This window comes from Aphelocoma coerulescens, chromosome 5 (genome assembly GCF_041296385.1).
Source record: "Aphelocoma coerulescens isolate FSJ_1873_10779 chromosome 5, UR_Acoe_1.0, whole genome shotgun sequence".
NCBI classification, from domain to species: domain Eukaryota; kingdom Metazoa; phylum Chordata; class Aves; order Passeriformes; family Corvidae; genus Aphelocoma; species Aphelocoma coerulescens.
Window position 1 is genome coordinate 33,474,138 of NC_091019.1, and position 27,694 is coordinate 33,501,831.

At 46.1% G+C, this 27,694-nt stretch overlaps 1 protein-coding gene across 4 annotated transcripts in view; it reads left to right on the top strand.

The window, feature by feature from the left end:
• Window positions 1-284: 284 nt before the first annotated feature.
• Window positions 285-27,694, top strand: part of ACTN1 (actinin alpha 1) — an 87,160-nt gene continuing 59,750 nt past the window's right edge. For all 4 annotated transcript variants that reach the window (XM_069017623.1, XM_069017620.1, XM_069017621.1 and 1 more), the window contains exon 1: window positions 285-524. In XM_069017623.1, coding sequence (XP_068873724.1) covers window positions 420-524 — 105 coding nt within the window. In that variant the 5' untranslated portion in view covers window positions 285-419. The remainder of the gene's footprint in view (window positions 525-27,694) is intronic.

Sequence of the window (27,694 nt, forward strand, 5' to 3'; positions counted from 1 at the left end):
AGCGGCGGAGAGCTTCCCCTCACAGCACGGCAGGAGCACGGGGCACCCACGCGCGGCCTCCGCCGCTCGCCGGGGAGGCGCCGGGCGGGGCGCGAGCTGGGCGGGGCTGCTGCAAACCGCCTTATCGCGGCACGCGGATCCGGTGACGGACGGGCGTAGCGGCCAATGAGCGAGGGCTTTCCCTCGGCGGCCCGTGCTCGGCCGCGCGGATCGTGGCCAATGAGAGGCGCGGAGGCGGGCGATGGGCGGGGCGTCCCGCCCCCGTGTGCTGCGCGCGGCCGAGGCAGAGGTGGGAGCGGGCGCCGCCGCCGCGCGCTCGGGCTGAGCGGCCGCGGGGCCGGTACGGGCACAGCGAGCAGCGGCACCGGCGGGACGCGACGCGACGCGACGCGGCGGGACGGGCAGCAGCGGCCGCAGCCATGGATCACTACGACCCGCAGCAGACCAACGATTACATGCAGCCGGAGGAGGACTGGGACCGGGACCTGCTTCTCGACCCAGCCTGGGAGAAGCAGCAGAGGAAGGTGGGCACACTCTTGTCCTCTTCCCTGGCATACATACATCCTGTGGGGCTGCCGAAACCCGGCCCCGCCGCCCCCTCCACCGCTGCGGCGGGGCCGGTGCGCGCCCGGCCGGGGGCTGGCGCTGCGCTGCGCGGCGTGGCGGGGCGAGGCGAGGCGGCGGGGCCGCGGGGGCGGGCGGGGCGGGCAGGTGATGGCGGGGCGGGGAGGGAGGGAAGGAGGTGCTGCGGCGGGTCCCCCGCAGCAACAGATGTCGGCCGGGTCACCGGCTCCCGGCCCGCAGGTGCGCCCGGGCGGAGCGAGGACGGCGGTGGCAGGGCCCCTCCGCATCCCCCCCGCACCCCCGCCACCGCCCGTGCTCCGGCCCCGCCGGCCGGCGGCGGGACAGTAACTGGCTTCTGGTTTGAATGGTGTGGTTTAGGGCAGGGCTTGCGCGGAGCTTATGTCCAAAAATGGTAACATTCGGCCCTTTTTAAACCGAAAGGATGGCGGTGGGGAGGGGATCTCAGGAGGAGCTCCAGCTTCGCTGCTCGCTAGTTAAATTTTTTTTCCCCTCCTCCTTTAAACCAAAAGCATCCTGTATTAGATCACTCAGGAATCCTAATCCCCGAAACATTTCCGTTTTAGTCACTCCATCAGACAACAGTGAAGCAGAATTTGGAACACCACTCATGCTGGCATGGCAGGGGCATTTGGGGGTGCAGCACGCTCCCACCGGCTTCCCAGCCAGTCCCTCATTTTCTCTGGGTTCGTGTTTTGGATCGTGCCTTGCACTCCCCGTGCTGTGAACAAGCAGAAGAACCCCAGACCTTCTGTGAGACAGGGGATGATACTGCTTTTTTATGCACAAATGATCTATTAACATATATAATGTAGCCTGAGGTGCGGGGCTTTCTGTAGGAAGCTGGGAACAATTGGGAAGGAAAATACAGCAGTGAGAAGGTGATTATTCCTCTTTAACCCTTCTCCTCTTCCCCTCCTCTGCTTCCAGATCAAAGGTTTTCAGGTTTTCCTGTTCAGAGCTCTCTGAAATGGTCCCACTGAGAAAGTTTTCCCCAGGAGTCTGATGAGTTAATGGAAGGTGATAGCTATAGAGCTCCTGTCAGAGGTTTCCTTGCTCAGGACTTGAGTGCTGAGAGTAGACAGCATGAGGACTAAAGTATACAAGCAGGGGCATTTACTGGAGAAAGAGTTGATAGTATGTGAGGTTATATTTCAGCAAAGGAAAACTGAGGAATGCAATCTTGGTCTGGGCTGTGAGTGCTGGATGGCTTATCGGAAGTCAGAGCTCTATTCCTTTGAGGAGGAAAGTTTCTTCCTTTTCAAAAGATCTGCCTGGCTGCAATCTCTTTTTCCAGTCTTATGCCTGTATCTGGCCAACACATCTAGAAACAGCTATTGGGGCCCAGAGCAAGATCGCCAGCCTTGCTGACAGGCTGTGAAGGGAAATGATCGTCATGCTCTGGGGTTTTTTGCCTTTTATGGTGCAGGGTGGGATAAAATATTTTATAAGTAGGGGGACACTGATTTGGTTGTCAGACGTAGGAGTGGAAACTTTGGACTCAAAAGAAGTCTCAAACCCAAGGTTGTAGTACATGCTGTAAATATCATGCTCTTTTAGTATTGCCTCCGTCCAGGAGATTTTAAGTCCTCTTGGTCCTATCACAAGAGGGTGACAGAGAGCTGCTCTGTTAACTTGGGTTACTTGTGCAGAGGGAAGAAGCCAAGAGGGAGTTTCAAGTAATGAATGCGTCTGTTTCAACATAATCAAAGCCAACTTCTTGTGGCGGTTGACAGCTACCAGTTGAATTTGATGTGCTGGGAGTCACTCTCCAGCTTGCTAGACTGGAGGACTCTATATAGTTAAATGTCTGTCGCTGGTGATGGGATCACTTCATTGTTTCTCTTCCTGCTGATGGACAGCTGAAGCTGTTCCCTTCTGCAGTGGGTGCAAGCTCAAAGTTTCATGGTGACCCACCCCGCTGGTGTCTGTAGTTAGGAAGATCAGGTCTGGGAGTGATGGCTCTTCCCAGTTGCAGCCCATCAGGCTAATGTCCCCTCAGAGGGATTGGTGATTGGACCCCAGCCTGGACAGGTGATGCAGATATTGAGGGACAGTCTCGTTCTTCTGGGGGTTTGAATGTGACCAAAAGCCCTGTTGGGATCTTCCTTCTGAGGTAGGGAGGTAACAGTATCTACCAAGCAAAAGCCTGCAAAGTGAGGTGTAGTAAAACTGTCAGTCCTTCTTACCTGTGAAATGAAATCATTGCAGTAATTAAAGTTAAATGTTCAGTACAGTACATGTTAGCTAATAGCTTACTGAGATGAAGAGGAGAGATTCATGCCTACCGAATATTCCTGTAGATTCTTTTCAGGCACAGTCTTTTCTTGTTGACTCACATGTTTTAGGTTTTTCTACACCTCAGTCTGATTTAAGTTCTACTGAATTATTGGCATTATTGTTTATAACACTGAGGCCAGCTGGTGAGGCAGACTTGAAACTTTGTTTCTTGGGCCCTCTCTGGGAGCATGGACAGCATGTCTGAAGTGGTGGCATGGCCAGTAATGCAGTGAGCAAATGTCTGTGCAAGAAGTGTCCATGTCTTGCTGGCTGTTTCCAACCCAGCCCCTTGTGTCCTGGCTCAGTAAGGCTCTGTAGGCTGTGGACAGCTGTGCCTCATTGCAGTTCTGCCAGGCTTTGTACAGCTGAGGCTTGGGAAACGAGCAGTCTAGTAATGTTACTCAAGTATGGATTAAGTCCAGCTCCCCTTCACCTGGCTGCATGAGCTCAGCAGAACTCATGGCAGAAGTGGGAAGATCTACTCAATCTTAGTAACAGCCTCTACAGGAGCATTATAAGGACAAGTTTGCTGAGCTCTTGGGAACTGGTTTGCAGATTTCCTACCTGTGCTGAGACAGACATTACAACCTTTGCTGTCTGGGATGGTGCTTTGAAATAGGTGAATAGGCAAACTGCAGAATGAATTTCATGTGTGGAGGGTGAAAGTTGGATAAAGTGACAGTTCCTGGGAGGAAAGCAGCTTTTCCTGTGAAGCCGATTTTTCACGTCTATCCAAAGTGACTCTCTAAGAAGTTTTAAGGAGCTCGTCACAGTACTGCTATTCTTAAGCAGCAAAAAAAAAGCCTGTTGTGCAGAACAAATTCAGCTACTTTTCACCTGATGTAAGCCTCTGCACAGTCTTTTGTGCCAGGAGCAGGGGGTCTCTTCTGGAGATTAAAATACTTTCTCCTTTGAACTACATCTCAGTAGTTTGAACTGTTGAACTCATCTCAGCAGTTTCTTCTAACAGCCTTTTCTTTCCTCTGCCTTCTCTTTTCTTCTGTCTGGAGTCAAGCCTCAAAGTAGCACTAGCCAAGGCATAACAAGATTGATCCTGCTGTTTCCCAGATTTACAAAGCAAAACTTGCTGTAAAGCCATTGCAATGGACTCACCTAGCTGTCAATATAGACAGGCTTGCCGTGTAAAAAGTACACACGTGGTCTTTAGTGGCCAAGAGATTGTCACTTGTGCCCACAAGGACATTTCTATCTGCTGATGACATGTTACCAGCTGCAGCATTCAAACTTCTCCTGACAGGCTGGGGAAGGAGCTGGATTTGGTGTGAGGGACTAGGTGAGCCACTTGGTGCTCAGCATGCCTGGCTCATCTTCACAGATGAGGTGAAGGGTAATGATAAGGGCAGTCTGTGGCCACTGTATCCTGAGTGTCAGGAATAATGCTGGGGTGAAACTGGCTTTTGTTTGGGGGTGCTGGTAGGGGTCAGCCTTCAGGTCCTGCATACATCTGGCTCTCATGTCGGCCATTCTCTTTTAATGAGCTCATTGCTCAAGGTTTATTTTAAAATCTGGCCTGAAGCAACTTGTCTCAACTGTAAAGCTGGCAGAGAAACTTTAAATGCCAAATTGCTTTTTGACCTGACAGCTGCTTTCTTGACAATAGGAGTAGGAAGCAGTGTTCATTTGCAGTGTGTAGAAGACAGCCATATGCAACTTTAATGCTCTAAGGAATGATAGTAATGCTTGTCTTTATTTTTAAAAAATCAAAAATCAAATTGATGGAATTAATGTGCCTTGTGCTTTATCCACTGCTGCTCTGCCTTGCCGCTTTGGCATCTTTGTGACAGTGTGGCAGAAAATTGTATCTCTGGCTTAGAGAACTGCACAGGTCAGATTTATGGTGCTGCAGAAGCAGTGATAGCACAGACTTTGGGAGCACCTTTTCTGCACCAAAGAAGTGCTTACTATGTACAGTTGTTCATGAACTTACAGAAATTTCCTGTTAGAAACCCAAGTCTCCTACACAGGTCTCCTGAAAGCCCTCTCACTACTCTGTGCAATGCACTGCATGTAAAGATACACATAAATACAAGGGTGATCCTGTCACCTAAGAAGCCATGGGTCTCATGGCCCTACTGTGTCTGCATGCAGCAGGCCTTACTGCCCTTCTGATTTGAATTTTGCTGTGCTAATCACCTCTCTGAGGTGGGGTTATTAATGGTAGAAAGTACCCATCAAACAGGGCTGTCATGGAAACACCCCACCTCCAAGCCTGCTGGTAAGCATGCTCCAATCAGGTGGTACGAGTGTGACTGTTCTCTCTGACAAAATGTAAAAGCCACAATCATAGCTTCCTTTTCACTTGAATTGAGTGTTCTCTTGTCCAGATAGGGTCTATTTTGAGAAAGGTATCTAGACTTCCAGAAAGCTACCCTTGTGGTGGCTGCTGTGGACCCACAGAAAGGTGTGATACCACTCCTAAACTGAAGTTTGCTAAAATTTCTTTCAGTGCCTTCTTAGATTCAGCCATGAGGTAAATAAATGTGCATTGTTGATAAATGCACTGTACTGGGTTGCTTTGCTCCTGCTGTGACACTGCATAGTACTCTGTGTGGGTCATAGCAAGGGATGGTCCTTGCATGGTCTCTGCAGTGTGGGTGTGGTACAGGGAAGGTGGCCCTGATGCACCTGAGTATTCTGTGTGCCTTGTTTTGTACTGACCAGTATCGATACAGAAGCAGAATGGTGAAATTTGTAAGGCTGCTTGCTCAGCTGCTCTTTTGCAGTCAAACAGGCAGGCAATATAGGTCACCATATATTTCCTATCTTTCAGATCAAACTTTTGTTGTTTAACATAGGTAGCTTGTTGCCAGATACTTGCTTTTCAAAACGTTAAACTCAAAAGTTACTGTAGGGAGCTCTGGAAATATCTGGCTTTGTAGATCAGTTATTTGTCCTGGAGTGTGGGAGCTGCCTGATACTTTCTGTGATCAGGTTTCATCAGGATGTGCGTGTTTGGTTTTTTTAACAAGAACATTATTATTCATTATAACTTCATGGTGGATGATGAATGAGGTATGTGTGTTTTGCTGTGACTTACCCTCCTATTCAAAATCCTGTGTAAAGGGGGGAGTTAAGGAAGAAGCAGGCATGGGTTAAAAAGGAGACTGCAGGATTCTTTCAGGGGGAGTGTATAACAGATCCCAAGGATCAGTTTATGAGAACATGGTACTCGCCAATCTGTACTGAACTTTTCCTTCCAATCCTCTAGGGAAGGGTGAAACACCTCAAAGGCATCCAGCTACCAGCTCAGTGACGTAAAGTATGTGTGTCTGGGGAATTTCTTGATGACTGCTTCAGGCAACCAGTTTAAATTCTTGTGCATGTGATTTAGTAATGACATTTTTTTCAGTGCATTAAGTGCAAAGGCTAGAGAGGATAACATTGTTTCCTGCCCTGACCGCTTGCAGTGCTCATGGCTTGGAGCATGTGGCATGCTCCTTAGGGCATCCTTAAGTAGAAGCTGTTTGGAAACCAGTTTTATTGTGTGTGGGGTGAGAACTTGTCCCTCGGAAGCATGCGCTTTTGTATGAGATGGTGTTGTCTGTGTATAATTCAAGTATAACTGGGTGGTAACTGAGAATGTGGGACAGTAAACCTGTTCAGTAGAAGTGTTCATGAATGCTGGAATCACGTTTTTAGAAGCTGTGTATGTTACAGCGGTGGCCCAGTGAATGGTACAGGTTCTTCCTAGCCCTGAAGTCCCAGCTACTCCTGCTGTAGGCACTTTGTCTTCTCATGTGTGCTGTGTGAGAGGTGCAGCTCTTACACATTGTCAAGTGGAGGAGGAACAGGGTTCAGGTGGCCTCTCCAGCCAGCTTGTGAGCCTGTGTGCTTTTCTGTGGCAACTCTTGGAATCCACTAAAAGCATTGTGCCACTAAGGTTGGCGCAAGCAGCAGTGGCAGAGATGGTGAAAACTTGCATGGCTGTGCTGGTGAAGGACTGAGAGCATTTTCCATCTGGCTGTGGATTATCACTGTTGTGCCTGACACTTAAGCTGTTCTCTGGGGTGCGCTTACGCTATCGGAGAATGGCTGTGCTCTTTCTGACAATGAGGTGCAGAAAGCAGTCAACATAGAAAAGAGGCTGGAGAACTGTCTGGGGAAACATTGGGAAGCTGTAAAAATAAGACATACAATGAACTGGTCTCACTTTAATGTGTTGTGTCTGCCCCAGGGCCTTGCTGGATGTATTGCTGTGATTTTGAGGTATTTTGTACAGTCTAAGAAATTATGTTTGAGGAGGATGGAAGGCAGTGCACTAGTTTGCTCTTCCATATGAGAATATAAAACTGATTTCTTGCCATATGTGACTGTTGGAAGCATGATGGTTATCATAAGAAATGTGCTTAGCACAACTTCTACACATCTTCTATAGCACTATAAAACCCTCTCATCCTATCAAAGCAATATGTGAGCTGTGCCTGAAGGGGGAAAAAGCAGGTGTAACATGCTTCACAACTGCCAGGGTGGGAAAAACATAACCTCAGCAAGAAAGGCAGTCACCTTTTATTCATAGAGGCATAGGATTTGCTCTAACTCTGGGATTTTGAGGCTGAAGCATGTTACTCAGAGATTGAATCTGTGGGGAGGAGTTGGTGAAGAGTGGTGAGATAGACTTGTCAGCAGCAGTACTGTCTGTCTGGTGTTAGTCATGCCAGAGAAGCCTTCTACTGAAGTCTGTAGAACCACCCACCTCTTCTTTTTGACCCCAGTGCGTGAGAGTGACATACAGGTTCCCAATAGTCACTCAGATCCCTGAGACAGAACTGGGGACTTCCTGGGCCAATTCAAAAAATGCTTAGGTGAATACAAGCACTAGCATTAATACGATTAATTTAAAAAAAACTTACTTCCTGTTCCCGTCCTGCCATTGCCATTCCCTGCTTTCATACTGTATGAGAGCAGAACTTGGTATGTTTGTGGTGTGGTCTGGTGCCAGTTTAACCTCTTGGTTCCCTATTAGGCAGTAAAGCAGAACCATTTTTTCTCCATGCTGATTTCCTGTCATTGTGTCTTGGCCATTCAGCTGGCAATCAGTATATCTTACTGCTAAGGGCTGGGTCGGACCTTTGAAAGTCAACTCTCGTACATACTGCAGCTTGCTGTCCTCATGCTTTTACCTGCAGTTGTCCTCTCTTACTCTGCTTCCAAATCCATGGCTGCTTTGAAGCACTACAACATGAATGAGACTCTGCAGAGACATTCTCAACCTTCAGTGTTCTGAAACAGCTCCCATTGGCAGGGCTCGCGTATGCGTGCATAAGCAGGGGATTTTGGTCTTTCATCCAGATGAGTCTTTCATTTGTCAGTCTATCTATGTAGACTGGAAATGTGTTCAACCCTATGGGGTGAGAAATGACAGCAAACCTGTCATTTTTCTACTGTATTAGAGCCAAGATGGGAAGTGTTGGCAAGTGAAAAGACCGTGTCTTGGCTACACTCACTGCAGTGAACACCGCTAATGTGTGTCTCCATATCACCTGTCTGTCAGTCAGATTGGAGGGGTTTCAAGTAGGTCTCTGAATACCAGCAATCCAGGGCTTACTGGGAGCACCAGGGTGGATAGTTGATAGGCATGTGAGGCTGCAGGACAGACTTCCTAAGCAGCAACTTTTTCCATATCCTCCTAGATAGCTTATGTGGTCAGTGTGACGGCAGGGATGACTTGATGGATCAGCTGATTGCTTCTTTGGCAGTCTGCTTGACTTGGCAGTGATTGTGCACTGCTGCAGTGTAGGACTCGCCCTTCAGAATAGCACAGGTGGGCTCTGCTCATGTGTCCTGTGCACGGCCCTCATTTTTCAGAGGGACCCATGTGAAATCTTGTATGTGTCACATAGCATAGCGTGGTTGGGCAACTGGTTTGCTCTGCTCCTTCCATGAGCACAGTGCTGGATGGCTGGAGAAATTTCGCACAGAATACTAATGTTTCCTTTTATAATGCGGAGGATGACTCTCATGTCCTACAGAGGTGCTGAACCAAGGCCAATTGGCAGTGGAGGAAGGACTTCTGCTTTCCATGTCCTCTGGATCAGGCAGCCAGGGTACTTTCTACTCCTCACTGCAGCATATGATGCTAAGCATTTGAACTTCACTGCTGCTGTAAATGGAAGTTGTGCTCTTACATCTTCACTGCAGGAGCTAGCCCATAAAGGCCTCCGAGAGATGAGAGAGAGTGAGAGAACCATGTATGGTCTCTGCATCCCAGCTGAGTGCTCTTTTCTTCATCATGGAAAATGATGTGTACATCCTAGAGACCTGTTTCCTGGCCAGATTCCGTGGCTCTGCAGCAGCCAAGTTTTTTTTGCTACCCAAGTGCTTACTTACCTGTAATCCCCCTCACTTTATTTAAATCTACCCTTCAGTACATGGTAAATTAGTTCTGCTACTTAAATGTATTATCCCCAAGAAAACTGTAAAATTTGACTCCATGGGTAAAAAAAAAGCAAGCTGATTTCTTAACTGCTAAACAATGCCAAAAAAAGGAGGCTGTTTAAAGCTGTTTAGACCATATCTATGCCAGGCTTTATCTCAACAGAAAATACTTAATTTTCTGAGGAAAACTTTGACTGCAGCCAAAATCAGTTCCAAATTTTTAAGCATATGTGTGGTTCCGGGTGAGTTTCCTACATGTCTTACCCGGTTTGCGAGATGTGGACATCTCCCACTTAGGAAACAGGGGAGAGCAGTAGCCCAGATGCAGGCATGTGGTAGTAAGAGGAGTGTTGGGGGTATGTTTGTTCAAGCCTCTGCCTTCCCTCTAGCCCTGCTTGTGGTGTTGCTGTACAAGAGGAGCATCTCCACAGGAAGCATGGGCCTTGGCCCCACCTGGTTCTGTACACAGAGTGAGAGGCCCTGTGCTTCGTCAGTGCTTGCTCATCAGGCACCCTTTGGCAGTGGCCCTTGCAGGCGGCTGCACTGTGCAGTGAAGGCTGGCTGGGAGCAGCGGGGGAGTACAGTCATGAACACCAGTGTTTCAGTCTGTTTTAAAATGGTCAGCGTGTGGAAGCTTGCTGTTTCCCAAGGGTTTTGTTGAGCCGTTGGGGAACTCTGGCCAGAGATGAGACTATTTCCAGCTGTGGTGAGCCAAGTGTGAACTCACTCTGGGCAAGATGCCCAGATCCACTGGTTTTCTTGCCAGAAATCCTCGCCCTCCAGCCAGCGATACCAAGCTCAGTTTCTGCCAGTCCTCAGCTGAAGACCTCTGAAAGGAAAAGAGAACAAGGAGGCCAAGCAAAGCAAAATACTGCTGAGGGGGGCAAGGGGAATGACTGAAGAGCTTGTGCAGGGGGTACAGTGGTGGTGTATCACTACTGAGGGCTGGCTGTTGTGGGTGAGGGCTAGCAAGAGGTGTAGAGACCTGCTTTTCCTAGGGAGAGGAGACATGTAAAAGTGGCTGGTGGTGGTGCAAGAGATTGGCTTTTCTTGGCTAGGCAGGGCTACCTGACCCACAGGGCCATGCCATACTGCTGGCACTACCATCAGGGTAGTCACCTGTGAATGAGTATTGTTGCCTTCATTGTGATTTCAACACACTGGGGACTTCTTCTGTAAAGTAGGATATTGCTTTCCTCTTTTGTGGAAGGTGCCCTTCAAGGTGGAGAGGCTGTGTGTCTGGTAGTCTTGCCTTACTCCCTTACTGGGAGTCTTCTTGCCCTTCTCAGAAAAGGCATGGCCACAAAAAAACTTCATCTTCCAGAGCTGGCAGTCCTTCTCGTTGCAGTCTCTCCATTGGGATAGGACTTCTTGCAGGGATCCATTGGTCCAGTTTTTTTTCTGTAGACTGCTCTGTAGTCGGACTGTGAAAGAGCAAGGAGGCGTATGTGTCAGCAGGTGTGGAGGGAGCCTCCCTTCCTGTTACTTGTATGGATTTTTGGTCCTCCCAATGCTGGCAACAACTGCTAGTGAAAAGAAATTTCTGCTCTTTTTGGTAAGTGCCTTTGGCTTTTGGTAGTGTGGGTGATTGCATTCAGTTGCTTGGTTCAAGCTAGCAGGTCTCTGTTAAGACTTTCCAAAAGGCCTGTGTTCAGGGCTTCCATGCTGAAACAAAGCATCTCAGGCATGATACCCTGTCAGTAACTTAGCATGCACACACCTGCCTGCACCATGTCTTTTGGGTCCAGTCATGGAGAAGTTTTGGAGCTGACGGGATCAGTGCACTAACAGAAGACCTTCTGTTCCTGCAAACACACCTCCTCCAACACTGATAATTTTCATGTGCCAACGTATCATTTAGTGACACATTACACCTTGCTGTTGCAGCATGTTGCAAGTAGTCTGACCCAGCCAGCTACTAACGGCCTCCTACAGGGTGAACTGCTGAAATCTGTTTCTATCCTAAACTCAGAGGAGTATTTCCCTCCCCCTCCTATAATGGCTTGTTTCTTTAAAGCTGTTAACTGGCCATAATCCAGTCATTACTACTGTAATTAGTGAACTGCTTACAGTAACTAAAGCACTTGAAGTGGAATATCCTCTGATTGCAGAGCTTGGAACAACTTCTGCCTGCAGTCCTGTGAGAGGTAGTTACTGCTGATGGCTCAGGGGTGGGTACAGGGGACACAGGGCAAGCCTGGCACAGCTGCCACATTGCCTCTTGTGCCAAGCCCCAGCTGGCGCCGTGTGGCCTTTCCACAGCAGGATGATGCCTCAGAGCCCCATGGATGTGAGATGCTGTGCCTAGCTTAGGTGGTGATCTGCTGTCAAAAAGGAGCCTTCTTTTTGCAAGCTGTGGCAAAAGACAGTGGCTTTGGGTGGAACTTTCAGGGCAGCTGGTGGCATTGAAGGTGTGATGTATTAGTACTTAACGTTTGGTTTATATAGGCTAGAAAATCACTGTCGCAGCAGGCTCAATGTCTTCTTGCTGTCAGGGTATCCTCTTGTCCCAGTGTGTGATGCATGTGCTCTCCCTCCACCTGCCAAATCACTAACTTCATAGGCAAGGCCAAGGGACTTTAGCTCCTGGCCCTGCACATTCATTCCTGTAGGACTTGGGGTTTCCAGGCAGACACATCCCTCACTGCACTCTTCAGCCAGTTTTCCTCTTGGGAGCAATGAGAGAGCTTTCCTTAGGGCTTCACCTGCTCTCCCCTTTATACCCTGACAGGAGAGCAGTGCCAGTATGCTTGTCTCTGGCCTTTGTTCTGTTTCCTCATGTTTATGTCCTGAGATGAAGCCTGTTGTAACTTGAGCTCTTCCTTCTTGGGGAGGAGGAGGGCCATGGTGAGGATCAAGTGTGGGCAGCTTTTGAAATGGAGGGCCCTGTTGGAGAGGAGGAGTGAGGGTAGGTGAGTACATACAAGTACAGCAAGCAAAGGCTGTGCAGTGGTAAAATACTTCGTTTCCCAGCTGCCAGCCATGACTTGGCAGGTGTGCTGTACTCGGCAGCTGAGGAGGCTATTTGTTGGCAATATTTGGCCTGTGATGGGGTCAGAAAAATGAAAAGTCTTTCTGGCCTAAGGAGGAGGTTTTTAAAAAAAACCACAACAACCAAACATGACTACTGCCACCACCCTCAAAAAAACCCCCCAAAATAACACAAAACCCATCCACCCAAAACCTACTCCCCTTGCAGGCTTTTCATTTTGCTCTTGAGCAGTTAATGTGCAGTGTCTCCAGGCTTTATTCCTGTGTAGTGCTGGGCATTAGAGGCAGGTCTGCACCATGGCCCCTGGCACATGAAATGGAGAAAAACAACCTCTGATGAGAATGAATTTCTTCAATGTGCTCTGGATTTAGCCTAGGAGGGAAGAGATGTTCTCACTCCTTTGGACCCTGTGCATGTTGTCAGCCTCCACTACTGCTGTCTGTATACTTAACTTGTCCTAGAGCTGTGTGAAAGGTTGAAAATGTACTTGTTGCCATATAGGTCAGAGTGGTCAGTAAGGTGGGGAGAAGTCCTGGAGCGCCAGTGGCCAGAGATCTATATGGTGGGTACCATGATGTGCCAAGATCTCTGCCTGCTGGCCTGAGCAGAGTCTGCCTGCTGCCTTGCCCTCTGCCTGTGCACTGCCTGCATCTTCCTGTGCTCTCTTGTTGGGCTTGTATCCTGCAGGGAATTGGGGAAGGGAGCGTGTTTCTGCTGTGTTTGTATACCTCCCTGCACCACAGAACTCTGATCTTTGAGTGTGGTGGGTCCCAGATGATGCAAGGCGACAAGCGCTGCAAAGATGGTAACAGATTTTAATTGGATCTTGGTTTTTGTTGCTTTTACATGTTACCTTAAGACCACTTGTGCCGATTTCAGTACATCCTGTTTGTGATACTTGCATCTAATGCACTTGAATCAAAGAAATGATTTGCAATTCCATGTTCTTTTGCACTGCCACCATGTGTTTGACTTGGTGTTGGTTTTAGGTGCTGGTGCAGCCACTGTAAGTACAGCTTGATTGAGTGCTCCCAAGTATCTCTTCAGGACCAAGTCTAGTGATGGACCACTTCAAAGTGGTTCTTCTGTATTTCTGTAATGTTTAGCTTCAGATGTTTGCTTTTAGTATGTTGCTACAAACTTGAAATTAGAGATAACCCTTTCTCCACACTCTTTCAACTCTGTGAGCGTAGTACAGAAATATTTGGTTGTGTGTTTCTGATGTGGGTTTAACCAGAGAATAAAATCACAGCTTACTATTTTTTGTTAAATTTTGCTTTGAGTTTAAAGCAATCTTATAGTACTCCTTGATATATTTTTCTACCTATAAATCCCTATCCCAAATTCTACCTCCTCCTCTTCTTCCTTTCTTTTCTTGCCTCACCTTCGTTAACAGGCGCTGGGAAGGGAAATGTGTTCCCATCTTATTCTGCCATTGTGTTCAGTGATCTCATATGCTTTGGATTGAAGATTGCTGTTCTGCTTAGGTGAGTTGCTGGCTTTCATGGTCTGATACATTAACAAAGTGATGTGCTGCTGGAAGGAGCTTTTGAAACTTTTTGTTAGTAAGATTTTAATAATTACCTTCATCTCTTTCATGTAGAGACTATTTTGGTGGTGTCACTGTCCTTCAGAGGTTATTTGGAAACACCCTCCCCACTGGGAGTGGGCTTCAGCAGCCCCTGAGCAAGCACTGCTCTGCTTCTGAGTGAGGCAGCAGTGGGGAGGCTTGAGGTAGAGGAGTGTTTGTACTGAGCACAGTCAGGTTGTGGGAATTGAAGGTGTGTATTCAGGGTGCACAGCCCATCCAAAGAAGCAGGTCTCTAGGCAAAGAGCAAAGTTCTTCATCAGTGCTGGAGCAGTGTACACAAGTACACAGTCAGAGGTGTCCTTTGGGTAAGCATGCCTCTGGGAATGAGTATTGTCCTCATGCTATTGCAGAGGGAGGTATCTGCACAGCTCTCTCGGGTTTCTGTTCCACTCTGACCTTCCTGTGTGATGGCTTGGTAGATCATGTTCTCCTATGACCTCTTCTCATGTGAACTCTTAAAACAGTTTTGTAAGGGTGTTTATTTGCCATGAAGCTGCAGTGCCCAGAACAACCATCACCCTTCTGATCTTAGTAGAAGAGAACAGAATACAAATATTAGCTTGACATGCTTGTTTCTGTCAGGCTAACTGGGATTTAATTTACCCCCCATTTGCTGCTTGCTTTGCTCTCCCAAGAAGATACTAGTGGGCAAATATTTCACATATGTATATTGGGGATAATACACTCCAGAGCTCTTAATGTACTTTATATAGTGCTTATCTGCTTTTTGGCTTGTAAACTTTGCTACTTCTGCAGCCTTACAAAAGGGGTGAATAAATGTATTGTGTAATTGCTGTCTGTAAAGCGAATTCCAGAGAGTTTGCCAGATGACATAAAGTATATTCAAATTTACAGTCCCTGATGATTCCAAATACTCGCCAAAATCTTGTTTCGCACCTAATTTATTTAACTTTGGCATATGCAAGTGCTCAGTGTTCTCCCTTCATCCATTTACTTGGGACAAGACTCACTCCAGATGCAGTTTCACAGTCTTTAGTCCAGTCTGACTGTGCTTGTCTGTCACTTTTTCTCAGTTGGACACACTCTTGATCAGTACCTGCATGTGTTAGGGAAAAGTGAGTTTTCAGCCAGATCAGAGTCGATTGCTACTGAGCCTAAGGTTAAAAGAAGAAGGAGGTAGCAGAGTGGGGGAAGTGAAGGGTAAGTTCAGAGTGGGACTGCCCACTTTACTGGTAGCTTGTCAATAAAGTGGTCAATGTCAGCCATGAAACCAGTCCCTTTGGAGCTGCAGCAAATGGAGAGGGGCTCCTGGCAGCCAAAGGAGCTGGAGGTTTGTGCTTTGTTCCAGGCTTCTGAGTACCAGGTTGCTATGTTGGAAAGCAAAGTGATGCTTTCCCCTCTTTATTTAAGCCCTGCCCAAATTCCTTGAATTTTTGTACCTTGGACCAGGTGATAGTTCTAGTTTGCATGTAAAAAGAATAAAGTGTCCCGCCAACTCTCCATAGGTAGGAATGTAGTTTAAAAGCTGCCCTCCTCTAGCCATGGGAGATATCTGAGATTGAGGAAAGGTTTTTAAGTGGGGAATGGAAATCTGCCTGACACAAGTTAGTCATGTTGGAAGCAGTGAGACTGTGCTTACTGCTTGACACAGTAAGTGGGCTGAACTAGCAATGGCTGCCTGAGAAATAGCTGTTCCTTCCCTTCCTTGCAAGGCACAGCCTCTGCATTGCTCCCACATTTACTACTTGTGGACATGAACTGTGAGCCAGATGAAAAATCTTAATTGGTGTTAAAATTAATTTACCAAAACAATAAGAGGAAGAAGAGTTGAACCTAGATAGCTCTCAACAGTGAAGGAGCAGCAAGAGAATGTTTTTTTCTTAGGCTCTCTCCAGCTCTTTCCCAATCTTGACTGTTTTTGCTGTGGAAATAAATACTGGCACATCTGTGTTCTGAACATCACATTGCCTGGGTCCCCAAGCACTGGTCCTGGACTGGGATTTGGCATCTGTCTCAGTTTCAAGTCCAGTGCAGTCTTCTGCCTTCTGGAAGTGAGTTCTTGATGGCTGGTCTAAAAGCTGCTACACAGCAGCTGCTGAGCTGCAAAAGAAGCTGCTGCTGTTGCCTATGCAGGAACATTAACTGCATCCTCTTAGGCCCTGCAGAGAGTGCCAGAGCTCAGTGCAGCTCACATGAACCCAGTTGCTGAAGCTTTGAGGCAGCAAAGCTGCTCAGCAAGTGCAGTCTTCAGCCCTCCAAGTCTGAAAGCTCAAAACCTGAAGACTTTGCCGTGCTGCTTTGCAGAATACCAGACTTCTTCCATGAACAGGTACCAGTACCTGATCCCCCATCTTTAAAGAGGGGCCAGGCTGCTGTAGAGAGCTTGGGGAGCACAGGGTTGTGCTATGGGTGGTTGGCCCCTCATGCCTGGGAGCTGGTGCTTCCCTTTTGGCTGGTTGCTGCTACAGTGGGAATTCCCTATCAGCAGGGAGATGCTTTGCTCTAGTGGCTCCACTGATGGGTGCCTGGCTCTTTATCCCCTGTCCAGTGCATAGTGCTCTGATCTGATCTGCTTTTGCTACCCTGTCACTGTTCATATGAACATCTATTGCTCTGCTAACTGTTGTTTCAAATGTAATTCAAAGTCAGCAGCGTGAACATTTCAGGGCTCTGTACTGTTTTCCTGGGTAGACCTCAGCCTACAGCAGTCATAAATACAGAGAAACCACACAGAGAGCTGGAGACAGGCTCTAAATTATCAGGGTTGGGTTCTTAAGCATCAGGAAATCAGGGGAAAAAAAGTGCTAGAGTAGCCTGCTAAGCAGTGCAAACGACTTAACAGTTTTGGCAGCTGAGAAGGGAAGAAATAAATTCTAATTCACTTAACAATACCTTACCTGTGTGCAGAAATGAGCTGGCTGGCTCATGGCATGGGAGGCTGTCTAATGTGGAAATGACTAACTTCCTCTGGCAGTACCAGTATGCTGCATAGGATGTAGGAGGTAGGATGTGAGGAGGTCCTGGGCCACTAATAAGCATAACTAGGCATGTTAAGTATCAAGTTGAATTTAATCTGTGAAAACTCTACTTTCTTAGTTGGATTGTCTGATTTCTGCAGGAAGAAAATATTTCTCTTACAAGCACAATGTTCTGTGGCTATCTGACTGCATAAGAGGAAGTAAGACTGTTGTGAAGGTTAGGTCCTGTGTGCCTTGATGATAGGATATGTGATCCCATGGGAGGCAAGAGAATCCCACGGGAGAGGAGGACTGAAATTCTTTACTTACTGTCTTCTAGCCTGCTGGTTCAGGTCACTTTCTGTTCATAGCCTGTGGTGGGTGCTGGTGTAAGGTTGCGTGATCATAGCTGCGTGATGTGTGGCAGCAATTGGAGCGGGAGCACAGCGAGCAATTCCCTGTACCAGATGCTTGTGTAGCAGCTGTGGCGTCCCTGGGTGATGGCCAGCACCTACCGTAGTGTGTAACAATTGCGTGATTACTTGCTGAGGAAAGGGTTGGAACAACTCTATCCTTGCCCTTCAAGCCCACCCGTTGTTTATTCAGCTTGTTGGGAGTGGGATTATTTCTTCCTGGCCCACAGACAAGATCAGCTTGAGCCTCTCACTGCAGCATCTTAATTATCCATAGCCTTTTCCATGGGAAGCTGCATGTAGTATTGCCCAGTCGTGTGCTTGGGTCAGAGCAGGGGAGATCACCAAACAGCAGACTTCCAGGCTGCTGGTTATGGTCAAAATTGCATAAATCCTTCTGCAACCTTCTATTGTGTAGATGTGGCTCATCAGAGGAGACAGCAGCAAGCACCAAGCTGAGGACAAAAGACCAGTAGGGTTTTGGAGACTGTTTCGCTGTTCCCACTGCAGCTTTGTGCTGATGTGCAGCTGCCAGCAGGAAGAGGGTTAAGCCCGCATATCACATGGCACGATTCTGTTTACTACATATTTCTCATAATCGGGACTGGCATCCAAATCCAGATGATTAGCACTTAACCAGAGACCCTGAAACAATATGTGTCAGGTTTGTATTCCTCTGAAGCTATGCAGTCTGCCATAATTTCTCTTGCAGAGACGTGGTTCTCTCTGCAGCCTTCAAAGGGAGCTATGGGGAGAGCAGAAAGTGAACAGTTTTATGATGAAGACTGGATTGGCCTGAACTTCATTCATCTTAGTCTAAGCTTGAAGCCAGGGTAATTTTGCCAGGAATCAACTTGCACTATAACAACTTGATCCCTACCAACGGAGATTCTTGCCTTACCCTGGTCTGAGATTAGAGCACTGGCTCGACAGTGATAGTTGGGGAAATGAGACTGTGCCTCTTGGCTTAAGGGTTTGGATGGATATTTTTCAGTGCTGAGTACAAGCTGTGGCGGTGGAGAGCTAAGTACAAAATTCACGTTAGTTTTTGAGGTGTGGTTTTGGATAAGAGGAAAGGTGTATTTTCACAGCACAGTCTATACCTTATTCTTGCTATGACCATGGGCATTACTGTAGCAAGTTTCCATGGGGCCAAGGCAGGTTGTGATTTACGTTTCTACTACTCCTTCTGCACAAGGCAGTTCTCTCTGTTTCTTTCTCTCTCCTAACAAAAACATCTCTGCCCATACACATACACATGTGGCCCTTCCCTTCCCTTCTTCCCTGTAGTAGCAGTTCATTTGTAAAGACCTGCTTTGACCTCCTTAGAGCTTCAACACGTGGCAGCAACCTGCATTGCTGCCATTTCTGAAGACAGATTGCAGAAGTCTGTTTTCCCCCATGTTTCTAAAGGTCTTTTTCCACCCCCTCCCTGCCCCCCCCGTTTTCTGTCTTATCTGAAAAGTCACATCATCATCCATGGATAAAGTTGGTACAAATTAAACATGGGAGGGGAAGGATGAAGAGGTGTACCTTTTCCCCCCTTCTCTGTGATGAAGCCAATGCTAATGGAAAAAATTTCTCGACAGTCCTGTTATTGGGATCTACCTTCTTAGGAAACTCTTGGGCTGAAGGGAATTAGAAGAGGTTTTCTGATCTAAGCACAAGCTTGAAATAAACCTGTCAATATGTCTGCTAGTAATGTCAGAAGGACCCTCCTTTTTCTTTCTCAACCACAGTGACTTTTTATTCCTTTGTACTTTAGGAGAAAAGGACATGAATTCCTGCTTTCTATTATGTTGAGTGCTGGCATGGCTGCTAACATATGGTACTGTTTCTTAGCCACAGATATTAAAAGTATAGCACATTGAGTCTATCTTGAATTGTCTGTAAGAGAAAGAGAAAGCTACTTGAACTTCCAGAAATACTCTCGAATTTCTCTAACTAGAAAACTTGTGGTGGATGGCTTAGGGTGCTAGCAAGATATGTATTTTCATTAGATACTGACAGACATTGTGTGGACATTTCTGGAATAAGGTTTTTAGGTTTTCTGAAAAAAGCAACAGTAAATGTTCCTTGACTGTTTGTACCAAGGTAATTTGACTTCCATATGGTAACTTAACACTGCTGTCATCTGCATGTACCTTGCCTCGCTCAGATGATTCTTTATTTGAGAAAACAGACAGCACACATGATGACAGTGATCAGGACTGCACATGACCTGCATGTCCTGCCATTTGAGTTATCTATTTCTCTGGTTTGAACCAGACTGAACAGCCATGCATTTTCTTATGTGTAACCATTAGGACAGTAGTCATGTGTCAGTTGTGATACTAAGCTGAACTGCAAATGTTTTGCTTAGCAACTGTTGCAAAGGAAAATTGTCAGGCAACAGCAAAATTAGGAATGGTGAGTATGGAAGGCACTCTTTGTGAGAGATGAGCTGTACTCTGATGTGTTATCTGTGACTAAGTGATTTGGCATTTTCTTACACAAACACGTAAGAATATGAGCATTTATGAACAGATATCAAAGCAAGTTCAGTCTAATCCCTTAGGTCTGCCTATGCTCTTGCTAACCTGGGTATAGTAGATATTTGCAGGCAGTTTACCAATACAAGGCAGCAGGGTCAAAAGCTTGATGGGGTGGTAACTTCTACTACCAATCCTTGGGCAGCAGTGAAGAATTTCAGTGTCCATCCAGCCACGGTAACTGAAGAAAGCTGGTTGTCTTAGTCATTCTCCATCACGAAACCGTTCGTTTTCCTGTAAAATATAGGCTGTACCTGAGAGGACTATGACCAATACTGTATTTGAGATTTCCCTTCTGTGGGATTGCACCAAGGCTGATGGCAATGTAAGTACGAGTGTGAATGAGGTACTGGTGCATCCTCTCTTAAGTACGGAGCAAGACAGGGCAAAATGATGAGTGACGCCATGTGGTGTCTGCAGAAGTCCTTGTTCAATAGTACTGGCTGTGGAGCCGGAGGGTGAATCTACGGTGAAGTAGGCTTTAATTTTGTCATTTATAGGTGTGCACATATTATAGAGAACGCTGGGTTTAAAGTCTCCATGAAGGGGGCTAATCCAGCAGCCTTTGGGCATAAAGTCCAAAATAAGGAATCGGTACTAAGCTAAACAACTGCTTTAAGCATTTATGTTAGGGAGTGTCTGTGTTCATGTTTCCTGCCCTTGCTGCTGTAATCTTAACAAGAGACTGTCTTAGGAGAGGAATATGCGTAGCATTTGGGTATCAGAATACAAATACTGTCAAGGTAAGTGCACTTTCATTAGGTGTTACTTATTAATGGGAGAAATGATTAAAGGCTAAAGAAACCTACCTTGAACTGGCACATGTGATATGCCTCTGAGTGTGTGGGAGCCTTTCTACTGGGGTTATCTGTGAGAGGGTGCTTGGTACATGTCTTACAGACTAGTTTTTACTTGATTATTATTAAATTCTATGCAAAAAAAAAAGGTAAAAAAGTTATGTAAGGACTACTCAAGGTACAGCCTAGTAGTAGTCTGCCCAGACTGCTTCCCCAGTCTTGAAGCAGAGGTTTTGTTTTTCCCAGTATCCTGCTGCTGCAGTAGTGAGGTTTTACAGTACTTCCATTGCCCTTACAGGCCAGGGCTCAGTTGGAACCAGAGCATGCTCTCCTCAGTACCTGCCCTTTCTTCCTTGCCTGTCTCAAACGTGGGTCATGTGGCTGGGGGAATCGCTGTTTTTCTTGGGTGACAACAGAGCTCAAGCAGAAGCTCTCCAATATGAAAGCTTCCATGTTTGAACCAGGCCATGCAGGAAACTGTTCTCAGCAAGGTGTTACCTTTTTCTAAAATTTGCTTCCTACCTGAGGCCAGGATATTTCTGCAAGTCCTGTCCCTTCTGATGGAAGGATACCAGACATCATGTGGAGAGAGGACCCGTCACTGTGATGGGTCTCAGCAAATCTGGTCTGCGCACTGGTGCCACTTGCTGTGCTTTGGACTTGCAGTTACGTCATTCTGTCTGCCCCGTATGGTTTTGTGTCCTCTTATTAGGAATACTCCTTGTTGCAAGCTTACAAATAAAGATAGAATCCCTGATGCCTCATCCTACCCTCAAATGAAATGTCTTGTCTAAATAATTTGCCTTTCCTGAAGCAGAGACCTCATGTTTATTGTTCACATCAGAAGTGGGATCATCTCCAACCTCATTCCCTGCTGTACCTGTGGGGTTTCAGTCATGGTAGTAAGGGGTGTGTGTTGCTCTGTTACAGAAACAGTGCTGTAGCTGTTACAGTTGATCCCTTCTGTGTCTCCTTCATCACCATCTTGATGAGCATAGTGTTAAACAGGCCCTGGGGATTCTCCAGATCTGCTGGAGGAGGCAGGTGCTGCTGGCAGACACTGGAGAAGCCTGTGCTGTTGTTACTGACTCTCTTTTCCTTGATATTAATAAAAAAGACTGTTCTAAAAAAAAAAAGAAAAGTGCTACTTGGATGCACCTGCTTTTCCAAAGGCTGCACAGCTGGTGGAAAGCAAATGGTGTCTGACAAGGGAATGGAGGTGTGTAAGCAGGCATCCTGCATAGCTTCCAGGGCCTTCACAGTGCAGGCAAGAGGGTTAGTTTAAATTAGATATAAGAAAGAAGGTTTTTACAATGAAGGTGATGAAACCCTGGAACAGGTTGCCCAGAGGGGTGTTGGATGGAAATATTCACCTGGAAACATTTAAAGTCAGATTGGATGGGGCTCTGAGCAACCTAATGTAGTTGAGGATGTCCCTACTCATTGCAGGGAGAGTGGACTAGATTTAAGGTCTGTTCCAACCCAATCTATTCTATGTTTCTGTGCATCACAGAAAACAAGGTGTGCCTGTTGTCCTAGGTAAAAGTAGTAGTTCCAGCTACCTGTTTGCAAGTATAAAGCGGCAGGCATCCTTGTACTTTGTTCTTCCTGACAAGCCAGACCGCAGAGGGCTTCTGTGGTCGAGCCACATCTGAGAGTTTCAAAGGCAGCATATGCCAGTTGGGGACCTTACAGCTAAAAGAGCATATATTTCAGATGAGATCAGAGCTTACTAGAATGGAAAAAAAAATCTGAGGAAAGATATGGGTTAGAGATATGATTGCATGCATACTCACAGGCAAATAATGTGATGGTTTACACTGGCTTTGATGCCCTGTTTTATGGGGGGTGCTGAAGCACTACTTTTTGAAGTAGCCCAGTTCTTATATCCACCCAGAATTTGTGTCTTTGTAAGACTATTTCAAAACTTGCAATACACAAGGTAAAAAGTACCCCATTCTTTGAATGGTTTCACTTTTGTGTATGAGAGAAGGGCACCTCCCCATGCTGCCCTCAGAGCTGGTATTGTCACTGGTAGTTAATATGCAACCATAATGTCCACAGAAAGTCTAGGTTTCCACAATTATTTCTGTACCTTGACAATGTCTTTTCCAAGAGTGGCAAGGGAGGGGCAGGAAAGGAGAGATTTCCTTTGTATTGCCTTAAAAGAGCTAAGCAAACTAACTGTAAGCTGCAGAATATAGATCTGACCTTCATTTAAGTCAAACTACATAAAATCTGCTGTAAATATATGGAACAATTGCTGCATCATTCTATCCAGCTCTTTACTGCTGAAGTGTAAAACAGAAGTACATTAAACATCTCAGATGATTCAAGGCATTTGCTTACAAAAATGTTTTGTTCCTGCTGTCTTGTGCAGCTTCAGGACCTCACTGTGCTCTGCATGCAGGTACAGCATGGAGCAGAGTGCTCTTACTGTGATGTCCATAAATTCTTGTTCATACTGTTCTTTCCTCACCTGTACTTGCAGTCTCACGTGTCGGATATTGCCATTTGTAAAGGGAATGAGTTTGTGGCGCTTCCCTGTTTTGTCCCAGTTTATTTTGAGTTATAGTAAGATGTTTGTGTAGTTCCAATACAGCAGAATCCTTGGGGAGTTATCACCAGTGACTTTGGTCATTATGTTACTCACATGTCTTTGATTAAATCTAGTTCTTCACAGCTAGACTTTATAAACCAAAATATGTTTACACCTTACTGATCATCTTCTTTTTCTGTATCACTAGTAATTACACCAGGTGATATTTGTGCTTGTATGACATTTTGTGTAACCCTCTGCTTAGTTCTCTCCACAATGGAGACTGGCCACTTTATGCTTTCATTTTCCATCCTCTAGCTAGTTCCTATTCCAGAAGAGCTGTTTCCCTGTGAAAACTCAATTATGTCAATGGGGAAAATAAGTCAAAAGTTGGGCAACAAAGAGGAAAGGTGCAAACTGCATCTCATTTCTAGACGTGTGGCAGAATGGGACAAGCCAAATAGGTTTGTTCCTTACCTAGACACCAGCACACTTGGGGCAGTGTAGGGAGCCAGAATTCATTAGTACTGCTGCTTGCTGAATGGCTTGCTATCAAAGAATGAATAGGTTAATATTTGACTTTGTCCCAGTCATGAGGGACAAAGGGATGAGGCATTATTTTTCAAGAAGAGCTGAAACCAATCAGAATTGAATACAGCAGTATGTAGGAAAATGTTCACTAGCATTATTTTGCGTCTTTCAAGAATGGCACGTTGTCTATTTCGTTACTATTGATTTGTTTGAGTTGCCGAGGGCAGCTGATATTTAGTGGTCGGTGGCTAAGGCAGCATCCTGGAAAAAAAGCTCTACTGATAACCAAAGCAGCTGTGGGTTTTTGATAGCCCAGCAAAGGGAAGAGGAGCCAGGGACACTGCTTCTGTGATGTTTCAACTTGATTCCATCTTAATGATTAATGATTAGCCATGACCACTTAAAGCCTTCACTAGGAAGGTGGTGTTGACTTAATGCCTGTGGCAGGTGCAGTCAGTTAAGCTGTACTTTGGTAGCCAGCACATCTGAGAGCCAGCCATCTGGTAGTGCAAATGGAGGGGCACTACTCTTTGGGTGTTGTCCTCTCCTGCCTTTTGCCATGAGACAGTATGTTCTGAAGTAATGGATTTCCATTCCTTTGCCTGGGAGGGAAGGCCTATGGTTGGATACCCATTTTGGTCACATGGCTAGAAGGCTGGTGGATTGCCCTTGGCACTGCAGTTAAACTAGCTTCTTGGTGGAGCTTTCTTTGTGTTCATCAGGTCTGGCACAGTTTTTGAAAGCAAGTGCAAAACACTTTGTCTAAGTGGGAATTAAGCTCCTGTGTTGAGTCTACCACATGAGTCTTCAGAGATAAAGACCTGAAGTACAATTTATCTCAAGGAGGAGGAAGCTTTTCTAGGGCCATAGTTTCAGCTGCAAGATTCCATTTGTTCTCAGGTGGAAAGGTGAAGCTGTGAGGGCTCCTGGCCCAGTAGTTGGAAAGCCAGGTCTCAGCCTTCAAGTCTTGGTGAAGAACACGTGTTTCTTGGGGTGGTCGAAGTGCATGGAGGGCTACTGAGTTCTCTGTTAAGTTCAGGCAAATGGGATAGAGATGAAGAACAGCATACAGGCCCTTTAAGAATAAATTGGCAAAAGAAGAACTCAGTATTTAAATTTAGTGCAGACGAAGAGGGAAAAAATTCCCTACAGCATCTGGTTTATATTACTGCTCTCTGCCTCAGTAGAGGGTGTGTTTACAGTGAAGCTCTCTGGTGCATAACGAGGGGGGTGCTCAAGCTGTTTGTTTCTGGGGAACTCTGACCTGAGGGTATGCTTTGCAGCCATCTCCATGTCCTCCCTTTGGCCTCCTTAACTAATCCTACCTCAGCTGTTGAGCAGAGTGGAGGGGTGCCCTGTTGGGGACAAGATGTCTGAGCACAGCACTTCAGCTTCTAGGGTTCTCCAATATTGCTTGTTGTCATGGCTTCTTCCCATTTTGCTCAGCCTAGAAATGGAAGCAAATAGTCCTCTTATAAGTTTATGCAGACATATTAGGAGTGGCTATGTACGAAGACTAGAACTGCTGATGTGTCTGTGTCCCAGCTGTTTTAATGCTTTGAACAGAGCTGGTCACTTTGGATTTTTCTAAATGCAAGTTTGAAGCTCAGTGTGGGAGGTGGAAAGAGCAGAAGAATGGCTGGGTTTTAGTTGTGGTGGAATTTCTATTTTGTGTGTATGTGTTTTGTTTATTAAAGTGTGGTTTGTGGTGTCCGAGCAGTTTCAGCAGAGCCCAGCGCCAAAAGGAAACCTGAACTAGCAGCAGTAGTGGGGTGAGCTGCTCATCAGAATGTAGCACAGCTTTGCATAGGTAGTGCTTTACAGAGGCCTGTGGTAACCTGTGCAAATGCTCAGCTGCACCAGTAGCTTGTGCATCCTGTAGTGTATCTCCTTAAGGACTGACTGCACCTGTGGTCATGAGTGCTGTAAAAGTACAGCTGGACTCACAGTGAGGTCCTGTGCTCTGTTTGAAAGAGAGGGAGATTAAAAATTAATTTGATTTACATATCACCTGATAATATATCTTGTATTGCAAGATGTCATCATTTTCAAGGCTAAAATACAAATTTTTTTTAGACCTAGAGCTGTGGAAAAAATAATTCCTTGCCCACAGAGCTAGTGATCATTTCAATGTCTGCTATTTGAAACTTTTGGGAGTAGGTGCCATATGCTTCCAGGCAGAAGGAAGATAAATGGAAAATTCTATATTTATGTTCATTTATAATAAAGAGTTTTCATTTGGTCATTCTCTCCAGCTGCTGCTGGACCAAAACCAGTTGCCACCACTGCTAGACTGAGATTAAAACTTGTAACACAAACTCTTCACTCAGCTATTGTTGCAATTTCCCTCATGCAAGAATGCACAAAGCTAGAGCCCATCTTCCCTTTTTCCTCCTCCTCTTCCAGAACAAGTCAGAAGCAGTTACCATCTTGCAATTTTCATCAACTCTTCTCCAGTAGCAGAGACAAATAATTAATCTTTGCCTGACCCTATTCAAATCGGTCACCTCAACTGTTTGTCATCCATCTCCCTACAGGTGAATTGAAATTTAAACCCTACCCTTGCCTCTGTGCCATCCTCATTCAGCTAACCACCGTCTTGTGAGCTGCCGTGTTCACTTCCCAATGACTGTCCTCCTAGAGACAGCCTGCTATCACTACATTCAGGAGCTGCACAATTGATGGCAAAACCAGCAGCACTGTGTGTGTGCCCTTTTCCTTGGTGATGCTTTGGGGAATGCTGGTATGTAGGGGCTTGATTAGCAATACTTCAGTTGTGTCTGTGAGGTGGTTTCCAAAGGGAATTGCATCCCCCATGAAGTGCACCCTCTAGACTTCTGTAAAGTACCATCCTACTGGGTAGCTTGTTGTGGACAGTGCCTTTAAACAAGTTCCTGCAGAGCAGAAGAAAATGGGAGCATGAAGCATCTGAACTACAGCTCCCAAAAGACATCGCAATTCCACTGCCAGGGCAAAATTCTCTAACTTGTAACAAAATATTTTTATTATATGCACCCTTGCTGTAAACAGATCCTTTTCTGTAGAGCAGAAAAAAGCCCAAATTCTCAGAGCTATCCTGAAACTCGCTTTTCTAAAAATGGGGTATTTGCAGCCATCAGTGGGGAACACAATTTAAGAAGAAAGTATATGCGAGTATGGTTAGGGTTAAAATGGAGCTAACAGTAAGGAAGGGAAAATGCTAACAAATAATGTACAGTTGCTTGTAAAAACTTACTTTTAACTTTGGTTCTGCTGGGATTTTACTCTTCTGTCTTTGCCCTTTTCTAAGATACTTGCATTAATGTGCAGTAACTTGGGACATTTGTCATGGCACATAAGAATTGTTCCAATCCTCTTTATTCCAGCCTAAAGCTGATTAAAAAAAAAAAAAAAGAAAAAGGTTATCTAATGCTTTTTATTACAAGTAGCTATGACACCATAAACTTGAAGGTATATTCATTTTCCTTGATGAAAAGACATGATTTTTCTTCTGGTTTTGGTCCCCTGCCTGTCTGAAGGCTCCTCTTAGTGAGGGAAAATATTGGAGTTTTTTCTCCCATTCCTTAACTGAGCTTTGGCAACAGTGCTAACGTGTTCATACTCAGAATGATGCCTCCTCTGGTCTAATGAAGAATGCACCTTTTACATCAGTGGCCTTTCCTGTAAATGGAAAGGCTTGGGGTATGTGTGGAGCACAGTGAGAAAAAAACCCCAGCATAACGCTGGCACTCACCATTCAGTTTACGTCATTCATCCTCTCTTGTGGTGAGCTCTTTGACCTCATCTCCTAGAAATGAGAAAATGCAAGAATTTGAATGTGTCTGTGGCTAGGGCTTAAATCACGCTCTGTCCTCAGCCATTGGAGTTGCTACAGATCCATCTCCTGCATTCAAGTATTTAATGTGCTTTCCTGGCTGCCCTGTGTGCCAGTTTCCCCAGCCAGATGCAGTAGAGTGGTGTTACTAATACAGGTTACGTTTGGGCTTGTCACATCTTTTCAGAGGGTGACTGTGGAGCAGAGCATGACTTTACCAGAAGGCAGACCTGGGCTGGTCCCCAAGTCCTCACCAGTCAGTGGCAATGTCTGTTTGCCTAAAGGCACTGATACTGGGACTTGTGTCCCC